The sequence below is a fragment of the Halichoeres trimaculatus genome, unplaced genomic scaffold, assembly GCF_033239565.1.
Source record: "Halichoeres trimaculatus isolate MK-OKI-2021-1 unplaced genomic scaffold, fHalTri1.1 fHalTri1_scaffold_12, whole genome shotgun sequence".
In the NCBI taxonomy this organism is placed as follows: domain Eukaryota; kingdom Metazoa; phylum Chordata; class Actinopteri; order Labriformes; family Labridae; genus Halichoeres; species Halichoeres trimaculatus.
In genome coordinates, this window is record NW_027437190.1 from 29,234,990 (window position 1) to 29,252,247 (window position 17,258).

The 17,258-nt window shown below is 39.8% G+C and overlaps 1 protein-coding gene across 1 annotated transcript in view; it reads left to right on the forward strand.

Moving 5' to 3' along the window:
• thsd7ab (thrombospondin, type I, domain containing 7Ab) overlaps window positions 1-17,258 on the forward strand; it is a 271,299-nt gene that overhangs the window by 122,427 nt on the left and 131,614 nt on the right. The window contains exons 5-7 of the mRNA XM_074683386.1: window positions 724-792; window positions 8,805-8,960; window positions 12,017-12,220. Coding sequence (XP_074539487.1) covers window positions 724-792; window positions 8,805-8,960; window positions 12,017-12,220 — 429 coding nt within the window. The remainder of the gene's footprint in view (window positions 1-723; window positions 793-8,804; window positions 8,961-12,016; window positions 12,221-17,258) is intronic.

A 17,258-nucleotide genomic window follows, 5' to 3' on the forward strand; every position in this document is an offset into this window, starting at 1 on the left:
GCTTCTGAAGCTTCTGCAAAGCTTCCTAATCAGGAAAAAGTTAGCATGCTTCAGATAAAATGGAAGAATAATGGAGGCGCTACATTTGAGGCCAGTATTTGTTAAAAAATGATTTTACTGATTCTCCAAAATGAAAAGATAGAGCTTGAAATAAGTATAAGTCCCATTTAGTATCTTGTTCAAAGAGCTTCAAAATATAAATGCTTGGTTAAAATGTTGGACTATTCCTTTAAATGCCTGGAAAACCTTAGATGGTTTCTGCAGTCTGGTCTGACACTTGCATTCAGCTGGGTTAATTAGCTTCTATTATTGGCCACAAGTTAAATAATGGCAAAGGGCTCCGAAAAGTCTGCCGCTCTAAAGTTAAAAGCACTTTAATCAGATTTCTCTTGATCCCTAACACCAAAATCTCCGACCTGATGAGATTACATGGTCACCAAAAGTCCATACAGATCATCACCCACGCGTCTGATCAGGCCATGTCGGAATAATGAACCAAAAAGGAGACTTATCGTCTCCAATGTCTGAAACCAAAAATGGAAATAAGAAACAGATGTTTTTATTGTGCTTCTCTGTGGTTTCTTTATTCTCTTAGTGTTGCATTAGCCTCTTCCTGTCTCCTGTGTTGCTGTTTCCCATCACTCTCTCTGTTTGTTTGATAGTGCCTCAGCCCCCATGCTGTTTGCGTAGCTAATAGCGCTATCTCCCCCCCTGTAATTGCAGCGGGTCAGACCCAAAGACAGCAGAAGCCTAGTGTCCCCCCTCTCCTCTCCATCACCTTCCAGATTACAGGTAGGTGTTTGAGTCAAGCTGATGACAAAGCCCCAGACGTCCCCTCCGTTTTCCGCCAAACACGACTCCTAAATTAACCCCAAATTCTCTCTTCGCCCTCTCCGTCACTATCGCGTTTTGTCTCCTCCTTTTTCCTCAACCCTGTTCTGGTTCCTCTCCTGACTTTACCACTCACTCCTCTCCTTTTTTCTACCCTTGTTTTCTTTTCTCCTCCTCTTTCCTCCGCTTTTCATCTGTTCTTTTCCTAAATTCAAGCACATGTCTTGACTTTTGATGGCCTAATGGGCCCTGAGTTACATGAAAAAATGGGCAACTCGACAGCTGCTCAAAGGTGTGGCTGACATTCAGAGCTCCCCCAACAGACTGGGTGCTGTAAATGCCATTTCTCCATGTTAGCAGATGGGGCTGGATTGAACTTTCAAACCCAAAGGTTCATCAGAGGATGCTTTTTCAAACATCATTTCTGTCTCTAAAAGTTGTTTTCATCATGATGAACACATTTTCAGAATACATTGCTGTTAGATTTAGTAAATTGATGCCATAAAATGTGACATACTTCCTCATAATAGTAAGTTTCCATTTCAAACTGACTTCAGAGGTGTTTGATTTCAACTTCCCATTGCTGAACACTGCAAAAACTCTTTATAGTAACCTGGTTGAATAGCATTTACTTGTATATCATGTGTCTGTTACATAAGAATATCATATACAATTTGTGTACAGGTTTTTTTAATTCTAACAAGTAAAGTTGCCAGAGAAAAGATTTGTATTTGCAATTCCTAAATCTTTAAATTCTCAAAAAGCAGGTGTTCAAAGTTACATTTCTTTTTGTACTAACAAAAGCAAACATGCTATGTGAAATGTGGAAAGCTACTTGCATCCTGTGAACCAAATGGTGCTATTTGGATTGGGAAAAAAAAGGAAAACTGCAGTTCCATCAGTGTCCACTTGAGGCTTGCCCCAAAAGCCAAACAAACCCCATAAGCACCTATATTAAAGATTATGGATTAAAAATCACAGTGGACTTAAATTTATTTACAGCCTTTAAAAACTTTTAATCTCTGTTTTTTGTTTTGTTTTGTTTGGTTTTGTTTTTCTTTGTAAATGTAAATTGTGAATTTATTATGTTTAGACTTGGAGTCATAAGTACTTAAGTCATAAGTAGCGTTTGAAGCGGCTGATTCAACCGACAGGTAGGTACATCAAATTTGTCTGTCAGGCACCAAAGCTATGGCTGTTTTCCAAACCCCCTACTACATACTGCATGTGAATGTAGTATGTAGTAAGCACTGCATACTACCTACTGCTTTTGCTTGTAGTATGTAGTCTGACTGTTCTGTTAAGTCTGTTTTATAGTATACTACTCTGGTTTCCAGTCTCGGAAGATGGAGCTACAGATAATGTTGGTTTTTTTTTGCATTTAATATAAATATACAAAACAAGCCATTGGCAGAGCTCGGCATTTGGTTATTTTGTTAGTCATATCAAAAAGAATCATCATTCTTGATTTCTAATCTTACACCAAAAGTTTTATTGTTTACTGAAAATAATGGTGCGTTTGTGGCAACCTGTAACTTGTATGTTTCCTAGTTGAAATCTCTGAGTTCCAACATGAAAGCGTTCCAGGCATTTAACGACTTCAGTCTGAGCGCAAGGAATTCTTGGATGTAAACAAACCAGCATGGCAGAAATTCTAAGATTCATGCTTGGTCATTTCAATTACCAAAGGAGCCTGCAAGTTCTTTATTTAAGTGAAACAGAGGATGTCATTATTTTAAAGTGTTTTTTGTTGATCAATGCACTGAACGCCAGAGTTGCTGCCAATGTGCAGTGTGTGAACATCAGACTAGAAGTTTACACTTGTAGCCCAGTGATGATAGCCCCCCCCCCTATTAGCTATTTCGTGTTAGCGACACATTTGTCCACCGTCTCGGACACATAACAGATTATAGTACATAATCACGTGTGTAAATTGTGATTGCAACGTTCAGATTTACTTTACATTGTTGTAAAGTCTTTTTCTCACCGTGTATCACGCGCAGCACCACCGCATCCATAGAGTCTGGCATATTGTTTTGGCACAGATGTGACGTCACAAGTTGTTACTCGGAGTACATCAATCTGGTACGAGTTCACGGGTTGTAAGTTACGAGTTCGACTGCGGTTCCAGGGCATTTTCACGAGTTACAGGTGGGAAATATACAAGTCACAGGTTGCCTTGAACACACCATAAATCTGAAAGGGATTTTTACTTTATACAGCTGATGTAAAAACCACTTCTATATAATCCGCGTATGGTTTAAAAGGTGAATAAGTGGTTTATATGGGCTTATGAATCTGTTGAAGTAAACACCTCTTTCATAACTGGAAGTGACAAAATTCACTGGTGTTTCTTCGCATCACTTCACTTCTATCTCATAGATGGTCTAACGTTAGTGTTGTGTTGTAATTATAATGCTGATTAATTCCAGGAGATGGCAATAATTTACCAAAACCTGCCACCCGCATACACAAACAGCGTTAGCACCGTGCATTGTGGGAAACAGTATGCCAGGTTGACTGGTCCATTGCATACTGAGAAATTTTCCCAGATCAGTAGAACATCTAGGCAAACAGCCCTTGACTCAATTTTTCTTCTATGTTTGATTCTGATTGGCCTCATTTGATGAAGCAAGCATTTCCAATATGGCGATCACCATATTTCAGGCATGGTGTCATCTCTTTGGATACCAAAATGTGGCTTTTTTTTTTTCTTTTAACAGTTTATCAATACATTTATGAGACTTCCAACCATTTGGTTTGAAGATAACTTCTGTCTCAATTAGACAATTGGCAAATCATGTTTAAGGATTTTGAGGTGGCCAATCAGATTTCTGCTGGGGCTGTGCCACCTTTGTCCATCACCTTGGACACACACTTGCACAATTATTCTTCCTCATTGTAAAGCCCTGTTACTTCTCTTACTCTTACTCTTACTCTCTTCTTCTTTGATCATCTCTCCTCTTACTCTCTTTCCGCCTGAACTGAATCTTTTCCTCCTCTTTCCACTTTTCCTCTCCCTGTTCCTTTCCTCGATTTATTTCACTGCTTGTATTCATTATTCCTTTACTTCCTTTGCACTGACCTTTATCCTCGTCTTATCTATGGTCCTCATGCCCTTTCATTTTTTCACCAGTTTTCCTTTCCTCTCTCCTCTTTTTGCCTCTCCTCATTCTTCCATCATAAATCTTTGACTTGACTCTGATTTTTCTGTCTCATTTTCTCTCTTGGCTTATTCCCATTTTTTCTTTTGTCTTTTCCACTTCTTCCATTTTCCCCACCTCTTCAGTTTTTCTCACCTCTCTGCTTCTCTTCTTTGCCCCTGCTGCTCCCTTCTCTTCATCTTTCTCATTTTTGTCTCATAAACACTACTCTCCAGTTTCCACTTCTTCTTCGCTCTCCTAACATTTTACCCCAACGTTTCTTTCCTCTTTGTAATAAAAATTCACCAACACTTCAAATATTGATTTGAACACTTCTTTAAGTGCAGCTTCAGATGCATGAAAAGGTTGGTGAACTCACCACGTACACTCCAACAAAGTCACAACCCCCCTCTGCTGCTCTTTATCCAGACTGTTGAGTCTCGTAGCCAAATCCAACAAAGGGACAAGCAGTCTTACAACAAAGTTCTGTATTCTGCCTCCAAAATCCGGGCAGAAGAGCTGAAGCTTTGAGGGGACTGTAAGAAAAACTTTGTTCTCCTACAAACGGAATAAGGATAGTGAGACATAAGAAGTTTCCCACCGCTGCAGACAGTAAGCCACACTCGCATGAGGGATTTCTCCTCCGTCGTCAGTTCAGCACAAAAGAAAAATGAGCTCACCAGAGAGCACACCATAAAATGGACTAATGGAGCAGCAGGATAAAGAAGGTTTCTCTCTTCCTGTATCACACGGAGACCAAAACTCTCTGTTGGTCCTCACTCTTGTATTCCCAGATGGATTGATGTTGAAAGATTGAAGTCGGTGTAGTTCCTCAGTAAGTCGTGGATTAACAGTGGCTCAGCAAACTGAGTGTTTGACTTTCAGTGTATTTGTAGGAGGAATTAACCATTTTGCATTTCAAAAGACCCACTTGCCTCCCCCTGTACAGTTGTAAGGGAATTATGATTCAGCTCTCCCGACTATTTGAGGCTTTAAGCTCTCAGATGCCTTGTAGAAACAGTTAGAATACAGGAAATAAAGTGCCTCAGGTTGAACATGTGAAGAGATTTCTGTTGTGAATCACTAAATACCTGCATTTGAAATTCATCACTCAATACTTGTAAAAGTTGAAATCAATCCACTCGGCTTCTTTGAGGAGGAAAGTCTCAGCCTTTTGAACTTTTACATCAGCGCTGATGTCTTCAAACTGTGCGTCAGTTTGTATAAACCTGGATCCCCTTGATTTGAGGGGAAGAAAAAGTTGTAATATCAGAAACGGAGATGACAACAGATGGTAGCAATTCAGATTTTCACTAAGTCTGCTTACGCTGACAGCTGCTGATGGAGCGCTGAGGTGTCATGAGTTGATTGATGAAGATGAAAACGAAGCTAGACACCAGCCCTGGAGAAATGGTTTTGTTTTGTGGAAATGTACCTGATATTACAGCAAAAACACAGACACAAGCAGCTTGATTAAATCTACAGAGGAAATGGTTTTGAACATCTTGTTGTACACAAATCACAGTGACATATAAACATGAGACAAGATGGCTAAATGTTGAAGAGAATCTAAAAGATCTGACCCTAAAAGTTCAGGTTTCTTTATTTTATCTTGTAACACTGGAGACGCTCCTGTGTTTTTAATGCTCACTACGCAGGGGATTTATTATTCCTGTGGATTACTTTGAAATGTGTATGTTGAGATGACTTTTAGCATAGAAAACAAAATCGTGGGACACAAGCTAGATATGTGGTCCATTGAAAGCTGACTTAGCTTAATTTGCTCATTACTGAGCTACTAATTGAGGACACGAACAAGCTAATGCTGTGTTATGCTGCTAAAAACAAAGTTCCTCAGGTTTGATGCTTGGCACTCCTGGGGCACTTATCAGGCAAATATTTGGGTCATTTAACATTATAAAATTAATTTATTAAACTTACCAAGAACTTTTTTAGATACACACAAAGAATCCTGAGCAGAGTCCAAAGTTATAAAAAAATACAGCTACATTAATAACAAACCAACTCAGTATTTCTTGTTGTTTAATCCAAACAAAAGTACAAAAACATGATATTCTCTAATGAGGGATTCTGTGTGTCAGTCTGTTTCTTGTGCCCAGTCATCTCTCAGTAAAGCTCGGCTGTAAATAGATTTGATCAAATAATTACACCGTAAGGTTTAGAGGTTTATAGTTTTTTTTTGTTTTTTTAAATTCACTTTTGCCAATACAGCCACCTTTTCCTGGAGATCAAGTTGCTTTAGCAAGAGTTATATCACTAAAGGCCTTTGCACACCAACAGAGAAGCAAATAAAAGGCACAAAATTGCAAAAAAATGTGTAGGCATCATATTCAGTAATTGCAGCTATTCTCCTCCAAACCTTTATTATCATTGTCTTTGTTGTTGTCTTAGATGTTACTTCTTTTTCCTTAAAGAACAGTGTGCTGGGACACAAATGCAATCAATATTGAATGTTTTGGTATGTGACTTGTCAACAACAAGCGTTTTGATTGGTCAAATATGTACTTGTCACAAGCGAAACTTTGGAAAAATTGACCTCTGTTTGGAAAAATTAAAGCTGCAATTTCACTCAGCAAAAGAATATTGCTTGCATTGAAAAACAGTAGGTTGGAAAAAAATAATGTGCAAAATATTTGCATGAAAAAACACGTCTGGTGTGCAAAGGGCTTAAAGCTTGGTTGTTGTGTCATGTCATTAGCATTGTCCCTATCAAATAAACACAGGCTGACAAAGGCAGACAATCTGTAACAGCCTGAGTGATCTTCATTAGGAGAAACAAGCCGCAGATGCAGATATGATGCATCTTTAAAAACACATGTAAACATGCTGCGCATGAGGAAACGTGCTGCAGAAAGGAATAATTAAAACGGATACAAAACGCGCTACAAATACACAATTGATGGAAAGCAAAAAACACATGGAATTGGAGAATATCTAAAAGAAGGGAGTAGAGAAAGCCAAACGTTGAATTTATAGTATAGATTGTATTATAAATGAAAGCTTCATTATGTCACATGTATGTCTCTGTTCTGAAATAGAGATTTGAAGCAAATTGTCAACAAGGCCATATTGGAAATGGAGCAGGCTTTGAGCCTCCACACCAACAGCTTTAGGGCCTGTCAGTCAACTAGGAAGTGGCTCTGATTGGGTAAACTCATCTTAATATCTTCTCAACTGCAGATTAACAAAAACAAATCAACCCCCATACAGTGTGTGCTGTTAAACATTAACTATTCAGACTGGAGGCATTACTTGAACCAGGCAGTAAATATGTTTATTTCTACTGTGAAAATCATCTTTCTTGGCTCGGTGGGTGGTTTCCAGAGCCAGCCCCAAGCAGACACAGGATGAACTATAGTTTTAAACACTTCCATGTTTTCTCATATTTTTAGACTGAAGTTTATTTTTGATATTCTGCTGATAGGAGGAACTGGCAAACTTTGGCGTCATGGAGTAATGTTGCAGTAATGTTACCGGCGACTGTACACAAACCACATGAATGAATAGAAGTATCAGCAATCGCCAGCCTCATAGCATTACTGCCATTTATACATTTACTTCTTTATTATTTATTTATTTATTTATTTATTTTAGGAAAAAAATGTTTTTGTTTGTTTTATCCACATTTCATTGACTTAGGAGATTATGCTATGAGGCTAGGGCAAAGTTAAAATGCGAGTTTTACAGCTAGATGTGCTAATGCTAATGATAGTTAGCAGGTTAGCCCTGCAGTTTCCTCTCATTTTTTGTTGAAGTTCTGCACAAACAGCCATGCAGAGCTGCAAAATCTTGTTACAACAAATTTCGAAGGACCGAAAAAAATTAGCTTTAATGTGCTTGGTGGTTTTGGGGAGAGCCAAGCTAACTGCCTGACATTCCTGTGCCCACTTCACAATCTAAGCTAAGCTAACTGGCTGCTGCTGTCTTTTACTATAGTTGCCACTTTCTAGGATTCAGTCTGAAGAGAGGCTCTTGTCAAAGTCTCCTGTCTTCTTCACTGTCCTCATTTCTCTGTTGTGTTTTGACACTTTCTAGTATTGAGGAAGACTTAAAGAGGAAAGAAAATAAACCCTGAAAGTGAAGAGGACACAGCTCTGGAAGATAGTGTTGTAGCTGAGCCAGTGGAACTTCTTTTTGCATACATGCATCAATCAGAAACTCTGCTTTTCAAATGTGTGTATGTCGGCGTGGTTCAGTGGAAATGTAGGCATGTTTCCTGCACAGCCCTCACAGATCTGAGCCTTACACGGTGATAACATCCTCTCTTTTATTTCCTCTTTTGGAGTTCAGAGAGCTATGCATTCACCAGTTGCATCATATGAAGAGCATCCTAAATCCAACATGGCAGGGCCAGGGGAAGTCAGTGCCAAATTACACCTCATGTAATAAACATGAGCAGGATAATGTCTCTGTACTGCTGCATTGTTGCATCCTCTCTCTACTCTCCTTCGAGAACCGGTGGGCTGGGCTCCACCATGTTTTATGTTTCTAGCACAGAGCTGCTCGAGATAATCATTGCTAATTTATCATCCTGACATGCTAACAGGGAGGCGATAAACAAAACAAAGGGATATTAGTGTCTACTTCACAGGCCTGTTTTATTTTTTCACACTTTACTTCTCGTCTTCTCTCCATTGGGACTCTAACGCCAGGAATAAAAAGTAAACAAGCATTTTTGTGTCCCTTGTTTCTGTTGATTGCAGAGATGATAAAAACGCCTCACATCAAGACGAACCAGAATAGCATCAAAGTGCAGGAGGTCCATTTCATCTGCTGTTCATTTTGTATTCTTTTTTCTCATCCACGCAGCTTCACGCCCGGTGGAAAACAAACTCTGCAAGGGTCAGATCCCCAACAGGTCCCAGCTGTGCCAAATCCCCTGCCCCATCGACTGTGAGGTGTCTCCATGGGGGGCGTGGGGGCCATGCACCTTCGAGAACTGTGAGGACCAGACTTCAAAGAAAGGTACGAAGACTTGGTCTTCATTAAGATTGGTTCAAGATTTCAAGGTGTTTGTGCCACACTGTGAGCATTTTATGTTGCATCTAAGCCGTAAGCACAAAGTTCATTTTCTCAGACGAGTTAATGTGGCTTGCAGTGATATCTAACATCTTACCTAACCCACCATCTTTCCCACTTTTCATTTCCCTCTTTGGATCTTTTAAATAAGATGTTGAAAGTAATTTATTTCCCGTCTCTCCTTCCCTCAGCCGCCACCTCGCTCTGAGATAATCCTGACAGTTTTATGACGTTTTATTCTAGAAACAGCTATAACCCCTTTTTTAGTCCTCACTTCCTGTAATGACACCAATATTTTAAAACGAATGTGGAAATAAGCCTAAGCACTTTCATTAACATCATCCAGACACTTTTTATTACTGCAGTTTTATCCTGTAGTAAATGCTGCCTTTTCTTAACCCAACACACACTAAAATCATTTCTTAAAGATTTCATAATTACTGTACAGTATGAATATTTATGAGCCGCAGTCTTAATGAAAGTTTTACTACATAATATTAGCATCATTTTTTCTACCAGCTGTAACCTTACAGGGGCAGCTTCAGAGCAGAACACTGAATAGTTAATGATTAAGTGCTCTAGTAGTAGCAGAACATCTTGTTAAAATTACATGAGGAGCTACCACTGCTGTAGACGTCACTGGAGATACATTATGATCGCATTTTTAACATGAAACCTTCCCTTGTTGTAAGAGGAAGCAGTTTTAAAGCACTGCGGGAAAAAGTGAAAAAGAGCAATGAAAATTTAAATAAAATCCAACCCAAACATGACGGGCAATTAAGTGATCAAAAATGAGCTCAATGAAGCCTACGAGAAATGTCACAAACCGTCTTCTGCATGACTTCATTCAATGCTCACATGTGCATTATGGAAAAAGTCACTTCTTAGCTCGAGACAGAAGGTAGAGTAAGATTTCTGGATGGCTAGAGCTCAGTCCATTTATGGAAAATGTATGTTTTTTTTCTGTTCAATTCAATGAACATTATTAATGAGCTGTCTTAGCAGGTCAGCTACCAAACCGAAGGTAGATAAACAAAGACATCTATCATCAGTGACCCACATATTTCACTTGAGTTGAATTCGTAAGCTGAATAAAGTCATGAGATCAAAAGTAAGGGATGCATTTTTCTGTAAATTGGGCCCAGAAGGATATGTCCGCTGATTTTAAAACCACCTACTCGACTAGTAGTGCCAACTGATTTAGCAAGAAATGTGTATGTTGTAAAAAGTGGGAAAAAGGGTAAATCTGCAGCAAAGCAAAACTTTCTGGATGCCCTACTGATTCAGAAAGTTACCCAGGATGCATCAGTTTTAGGTGCATTACTGTCACCAACTGGGATAGGGATGGGTACCGAATTAGGTACTTTTACAGGTACCAATCCAAGTTTGTCTGTAGTACCAAGTACTGATTCATGTAAAATCAAACGGTACCATGTTCAGGTACCTAAATGCATTCTTGTGACCGCAAGAGAGTGGAAGAGTAGGCAATTTTCCCTGCTGGACCTGAACACAACAGTGCAAGTTTATATATTGAAGAATAAACGGTAACACTTTATTTTGATAGTCTGTCTGTTGACACTCAACAAGCTATCAGTAGATATTCAACATAAATTTTTCAATAGACAAGTAACATACATACAACTATTAGTAGACTATAAGGTGCACTTCAAGGTTTTACTACATTTTGTCAAAATTGTCTCCTGACTCTCTTGTTTTTTTAAACAGGCTATTAATTGACAATTGACTATCTGAAGATTGTCTATATCTTTTTGTAAGTTGACACTCTACTAGTCTGAATCATTTATTTTAATTACAAAACATACTTAGTAGTCACACAAAATTATGGTAGCATTTCAGTATACTTATACTAATTTTTTCCCCAAAACAACTTCTACAGTTGTTTTCTGAAAAAGATCCCATGTGGGAAATCAGAGGCAGCTTGACTTCATCTTATCTGTGGTAAGAATTTCATCTGAACTGATGAGGACTGATGAGTCTTGTCAAATAAAAAACTGATACTATCGATATAGAACTAAATATCTACTGATAATGCATCTTACAGTCCACTTATCATTAGTTGAATGTATTTTACTTGTCTGTTGCCGAACCTTGTTATATATCAGCTGACACACAGTTGATATGCAACTACTTACCTGCTGATAACGGACTCTCAAAATAAAGTGTTACCGAATAAGCATGTAAAATTGAAAAAACTTTGAGATTGTTTTATCAAACACATTAATATTTACCACATAAACACACAAAAGTACAAAAAATTGGTACTGCTGAGTACTGATACCGATTGCCAGGTACCAGGCATTGGTACTGTATAGTTTCAAATGTGAAAGGTACCCATTCCTACACTGGGATGAGTTAGCATTGCATTAAGATACAACAACATAAATGTTTGATGGTCCATCAGATATCATCGAAGTGATGCGAAAGAAATGCTGGTAAATCTCATCACTTCCATTAAAATAGGTGATACCCATCTCATTGGTAACCAAATTGTATTAATGTCCATCTTAACCACATAATAACTTTTTTCAGACTGTAGGTTGATTTTACAGGGTTTTTTTCTATCAGCTGGGCTTCTGCTTTGCGGAACTGAAACCTTGCAAAGCATACTACACAACACCCATCAGAATAGTCATATAACATACAGTCACAGTCTTTGTTTTAACTGGAACGCTAAAGTTCCTGTAGGCAACTTTTGATTTGTGTTGATTTTGGCGCCCCCTGTGGACAAAACAGGATCTGCAATGTCTTTGCCTATCTTGTCTTTGAGAGTGTATAAGAGGAAAAAAATCTAAAAATCTTCTTTAAAATTTTACAACATCACTAGTTGTAAATTTTTGGGGGTGTTTTACGGCCCAAGAGTTCTTGATTAGGAAAAATGTTTTGAGAAAAGCAGAAGCAATGCGTCTCTTTGAAAACTTTGTTTCAGTGTGACAGATTTTGATATCTTAAGTTGAACTCTTTAAACCCTGTCTTTGCTGCAGGTTTCAAACTGAGGAAACGACGGATCACCAACGAGCCGACCGGAGGGCCTGAGAACTGTCCCCAGCTGGTGGAGGCGGTGCCGTGCGATGATCCCAGTTGTTACATTTGGCAGCTGGTCAGTCTGGATCAGTGTGTTCCTGATGATGAGAAGTTGTGCGGCCCTGGTTCTCAGATCCCCCAGGTCCAGTGCATCAACAGTAACGGTAAGAAAGGAGGGAAGTCACTTTACTTTCAGAGCTACGATTCTTAAAGTTATAACAACTGTTTCCTTTTATTAATCCCTTTAGAATCTGAATCCAATGCATCAGTAAAGGAAGTCTTTGCTGAAAATGGGCTTAACGTTAAAGCTCAAAAGTGGTTAATGGACTCAACCCACTTAGACATTATAGACTGCAGGAAATGGGAATCAAACCACTTCATCAAACTTTCCAACTTCCAGATGACCCACTCTTCGTCTCAGCCACGGCCGCCCAGACAGAACCACCCCAGACGAGTTCAGAGATTAGTCTGTTCTGCTGTACTCAAGATTTGTTGTGGGGGTAGTAGAATAAGCGGATTTGGACAAAATTCATAAAAGGCGGAAAGAAAACCCATCTTGACCCAGATTAATCTGACTGATGTTTGTGGATCCAAATAATCCAGAGAATAAATATTATGTCCCTTAACTTTTACAGGAGAAAAGATACAAGTCTGTTGTTTAAGCACAGCCGTCTGAAACCAGAATGACACAGTTCTCACCTCTACAGACTCAAGAGCTTGTAGTTTCTCTCAGTTTTGCAGCAGAATTAGCCCTGCAATTTGAAATTATGCTGCACATTTCTTTCTTTCTTTCTCATTGGCTTCTAAAGCACTCCATTCTGCAGCTTCGACCCTTTGAGAGAATCTTTTATCCTCCATCTCCACCTTCTCGCCGACCCTCCACCTCTCCTTGTGGAGCGCTCTGCGTCTGGACTTCTCCTCTACTTGACCCTTGCTTACTATCCACCAACTTTCTGCAGACTCCTCTCTCCCCCGACTCCTCTCCCTCCCTCCCACTGTTCGACTCGCTCCTACTTTAACGCTTGCTTGATTCAGCGTAACCACCTCTCCTCTGTCCCGCTGTCTCTCTCATTACTGTCTTCCTCTCTGCACGCACAATTAAACCTTACTCGCTCTAAATCAAATCAATCCTCCGTGGGCCTGGCTCCTGGTCTATTTTGTGCCCTTTGGCTGCTCCTGGTTTTTACTGCTACTCTTTATTACTGTAAATCTTTAATGTAAGAGGCGGTGTTGCTGACATTCTGTCCAGACTTCCTCCTGCCCTCAGGTTGTGGCCAAAACGAGGTACAACACATTATTGATTTTTATTCGGTTGCTTTTTTCAGCGAGGTGTAGATTACATCCCATTTCTTATTTAATCAGAATGTAAAACTAGAAGCTCTACAAATCTCATTCCCTTTCAGATGCACTCAGTAAATCTTCAATTTATGATCCTGTGCGGTTCCTGTTTCCCCCACTAGACAACTCAAGTCGTCCTTCTAATGCCTCCCACAAATCACAGCTCATGCATCAACTGCAGGAACTCGGTGAAGTTTCTCTGTTGCATCCTCCGCCTGCGCCGCTGCAGAAACAAAGACTGTTCTTTCTCACCTGACTTGGCTTGATTGATCCTCCCCCACCACCTTCACTCCCTCATCTGATGAAAATTGATTTGTTCTGTTTGGTTTTTCACTCCACTTCTCGCCTCAGAGATTTTTCACTGCAGTGTCAGCTGTATATTTTCTCCCACTGTGTGTCCCAGCCATGAAAGAAAAGGCCACACAGTTGGGCCCCAGACAACAGACTGAGGTCGATACCAATGTTATTGAAACTGGCTATTGATATTCCTCGTGTTGACTGCCTGCCTACTTAGGCAGAGAGCTGCTTCTTTCCCGCACACTGAGCGGGGAGGCTTAGCTTTCATAGTGGGCGTTCTGTTCATTCATGTTTTCTCTCTGAGAGCCTGAAAACTGCTGGGGTCCCTTGTCACTTCTGCTTTTGGAGTCCTCTCAGTTCAGTCATGACTGCTTCACTGAATATCTGTCAAAGTGACATCTTAATGCAGAGTCAGGCCCCCGGTCTGACTTCTGAAGCTTGAACAATTCTCCTCCTGCTTGAAATTTCTATTCAACCAGTGAGAGGTTTACATTTTCCAGCTCAAGTTCAATTCTCACAGATGGGAAATGTTTCTATGCTCGGAGAACAGCGAAGAGGAGTATGTGGGTTAATATAATCCACTTATGGCTGATGCAAGGAGCTCATTAAAAAAACATGGAGGCCTGTGTGAAAATGTTGGGTCCTCATGTGAATTTGCTCTCTTCGTGTTTAGTGTCACTTTGTTGAGGAGATAACCAGAGTCAGGAGAGCATCTGTTTAAATATTTGACCCATAATCCACAGAGATGGTTCCAATCAGCTGTCATGTCAATAAAGAAAAGACACACATGAAGTATGATTAATTATTCCTACGGTAAAGAAAAAGGTGGTGTCTGAATTTGATTCTTGGGTGATACTTTTTTGAGTTCAGGAATTTTGGACACCAGCTTAATATTTCTGATTGGTGGAGTGCTCCCTCTGTCCACAATAAGATCACACCCAGCTGTGACTGACTTGGTTTAATAACACCTAAACAACAGTCTTCTTTGAGACTTGTAGTGTGAATTTGTCTCTGTCAGCGGTGTTTCAGTTTAAAGAGTGACTGTGCAAACTGGAGACCTTCAGCTGAATGTGTCAGTGGGTATCCAGTTTACAACAGCTGTTCAAACGCAGAAGAAGTCCTTAAGAATGCATCCTAGTTTAATTTTAAATATGTTTTAATGTTGCTCCTCTGCGTTGAGAGGAGCCAGATGAGGTGGCTCGGGCATATGATGAGGATGCCTCCTGGACGCCTCCCCGATGAGGTGTTCAGGGCATGTCGTACTCAGAGGAGACCCCGGGGCAGACCCAGGACACGCTGGGGAGACTACATCTCTTGGCTGGCCTGGGAACGCCTCGGGATCCCCGGAGAAGAGCTGGACGAAGTAGCTAGGGGGAGGGAAGTCTGGGCTTCCCTGGTTAGGCTGCTGCCCCCGCTACCCGACTGGGATAAGCTGCAGAAAATGAATGAATGAATGAATATGTTTCAAAAAATCTTCATCAGATAAAGATTGAGTGATAATCTGATCTGATTAACAGGCTTGATTTTTTTTAGATGATCTATGTCACCTTCATGCTTTAGACAGCAGAGCAGTCCAGTGTTCACCGGTCAAAGGTGTTTTGGTTTTTGAACTTTCTTTAATCTGTGACAGTGTTGCTACCAGTGCTTATCTGCTTTCTTATGCCAGCAAATCCATATTTAGTGCAATACAGCACAATCAAAACCAGCACAGGCTGAATATCATCCATGCTAACATGCTAACATGCTAACTGCAGTAAGCCTAACTCAAAGAAAGCTAGGTTTAGTTCAGCACTACCAGTGTTAAGATATGGCAGGTCTGATTAAAAAAAGACATTTCACATCTTACATTAATCTCTGAATCTAACATAAAAAAAAAACAATTTTCCTTTATATGAAAATAGTTTTTCCAAGTAGGAATGTAATGTTCAATAGGAATGAGGTTGTGTAAGTGTAATTAAAAAATACAGAAGTATTTCTGCAATCTGACCCCTATTACATGACTGAACTAAAGGGCACACATGAAAATGCTGGTTTGTCTGTTTCCTCCTATCCTGTCATATTTGCTGAATGGCCTCCATAGTTATTTGCCAACTCCAATCTAACTTTATTTGTTAAGCACAAAAAACAGACTCCAACCAAATTGCTGTATAGAAAAATTAAATAATTAAATAATTAAAATAAAAAACATGGCTAGCATAACACAAAACAGACACTCCATATTAAATACAAAATACAAAAAAATGAATTAAAAAAAATATTTAAACAACTGAAAGGCACGAAGAATAGCAGTCAAATAAATAGATAAATAAATAAGTAAATAGAATCAGGAATTACTGTGTATCAAAAGCTAGAGAAAAGAAATGGGTTAGCAGAAGAGATTTAAAAACAGACTGAGAAGAGGCTTGTTTAACATGTTACAATAAATCGCCCTCTACTGGTCAGACCATTTATTACTACTATTTTTTTTGGTTTTGTAATCATATGTTGCCTACCTAATTTCTATAATCTACGCAGGTGTTAGGCCTGTGGTGAAATGCCGACAACCAATGAGCCATAGGAGCCACGTAGTTCTTGGGAATGTTTTACCATGAATTAAAAGTTCCTGAACCTTTACATCCATAAACACCTTTTAAGTATATATTTAAGTGCTATAAATAAATCGTTTCCTATTTTTGTTTCATTTCTGAAACTGACTTTATGCAGTTACTTTTGTGGCTCAGAGGAAGAGGTGTTTGCTTCATATTCGAAAGATCGAAGTCGATCCTAGCTCCTGCAATAAGATGACAGAGTGCTCTTGGGCAAGACACTGAACCCCCAATTGCTCCTGCTGTTGTTCAGCAGTGTGTGAATGTGTATGAATGAAACGGTCCAACACTGAGGATGATAGCCGTCTCTGTCATCTGTCTGTGAATGGGACAAGCAGAGTAAACATAATTTGAATGGTCAGACTGGAGAAGGGAAAAGAATTTCCAACAGCAAAAGACAGCTTCACTGCCCGGAAACTCAAACAGACCACAAGAAATAACCTCATCATTTATTTAATTACACTAGTGTGTGCATAAATCTTTAAATGAGACATCGGTCAGCTCCTCCTTCATCCTCATAAAGCCCATCAGTGTTCACAAACATGCCCTGCTTCAGCATCGCTTCATCTCAAGCTGTGTCAAAGGAACAGGAAGTTAGAGGATAAATCTCCCGCTCTCTGGCTCTTGTTTGCGTTGAGCTCCTTACAGTATGTTTTTAATCCTCCCTCCACATTAGCAGATTCCCTCCTTCTAGTTTCTGAAGCAGCCACATGATGCTATCAGAGGATGCCAAGTTGGTGGTCGTGCCAGTTTGGAGAAAATCCTCCCCGAGTTGTCTCAGTGAAACAGACGTCTTAGGAAAACAAGCACGTCTCCACAATCTGAGATGGTCTGTGTGCTTGACATCCTGCCACCAATTAAAACACCCAGCTGTTCATTTTCCCAGCTGCTCCAATCGTCTCTATGCTGAAGTGTAGTTGGAGGCAGTAAATCTATGAGCCTTAAAGTGTGTCCTCATTACCCTAGTTAACACCCAGTCGAT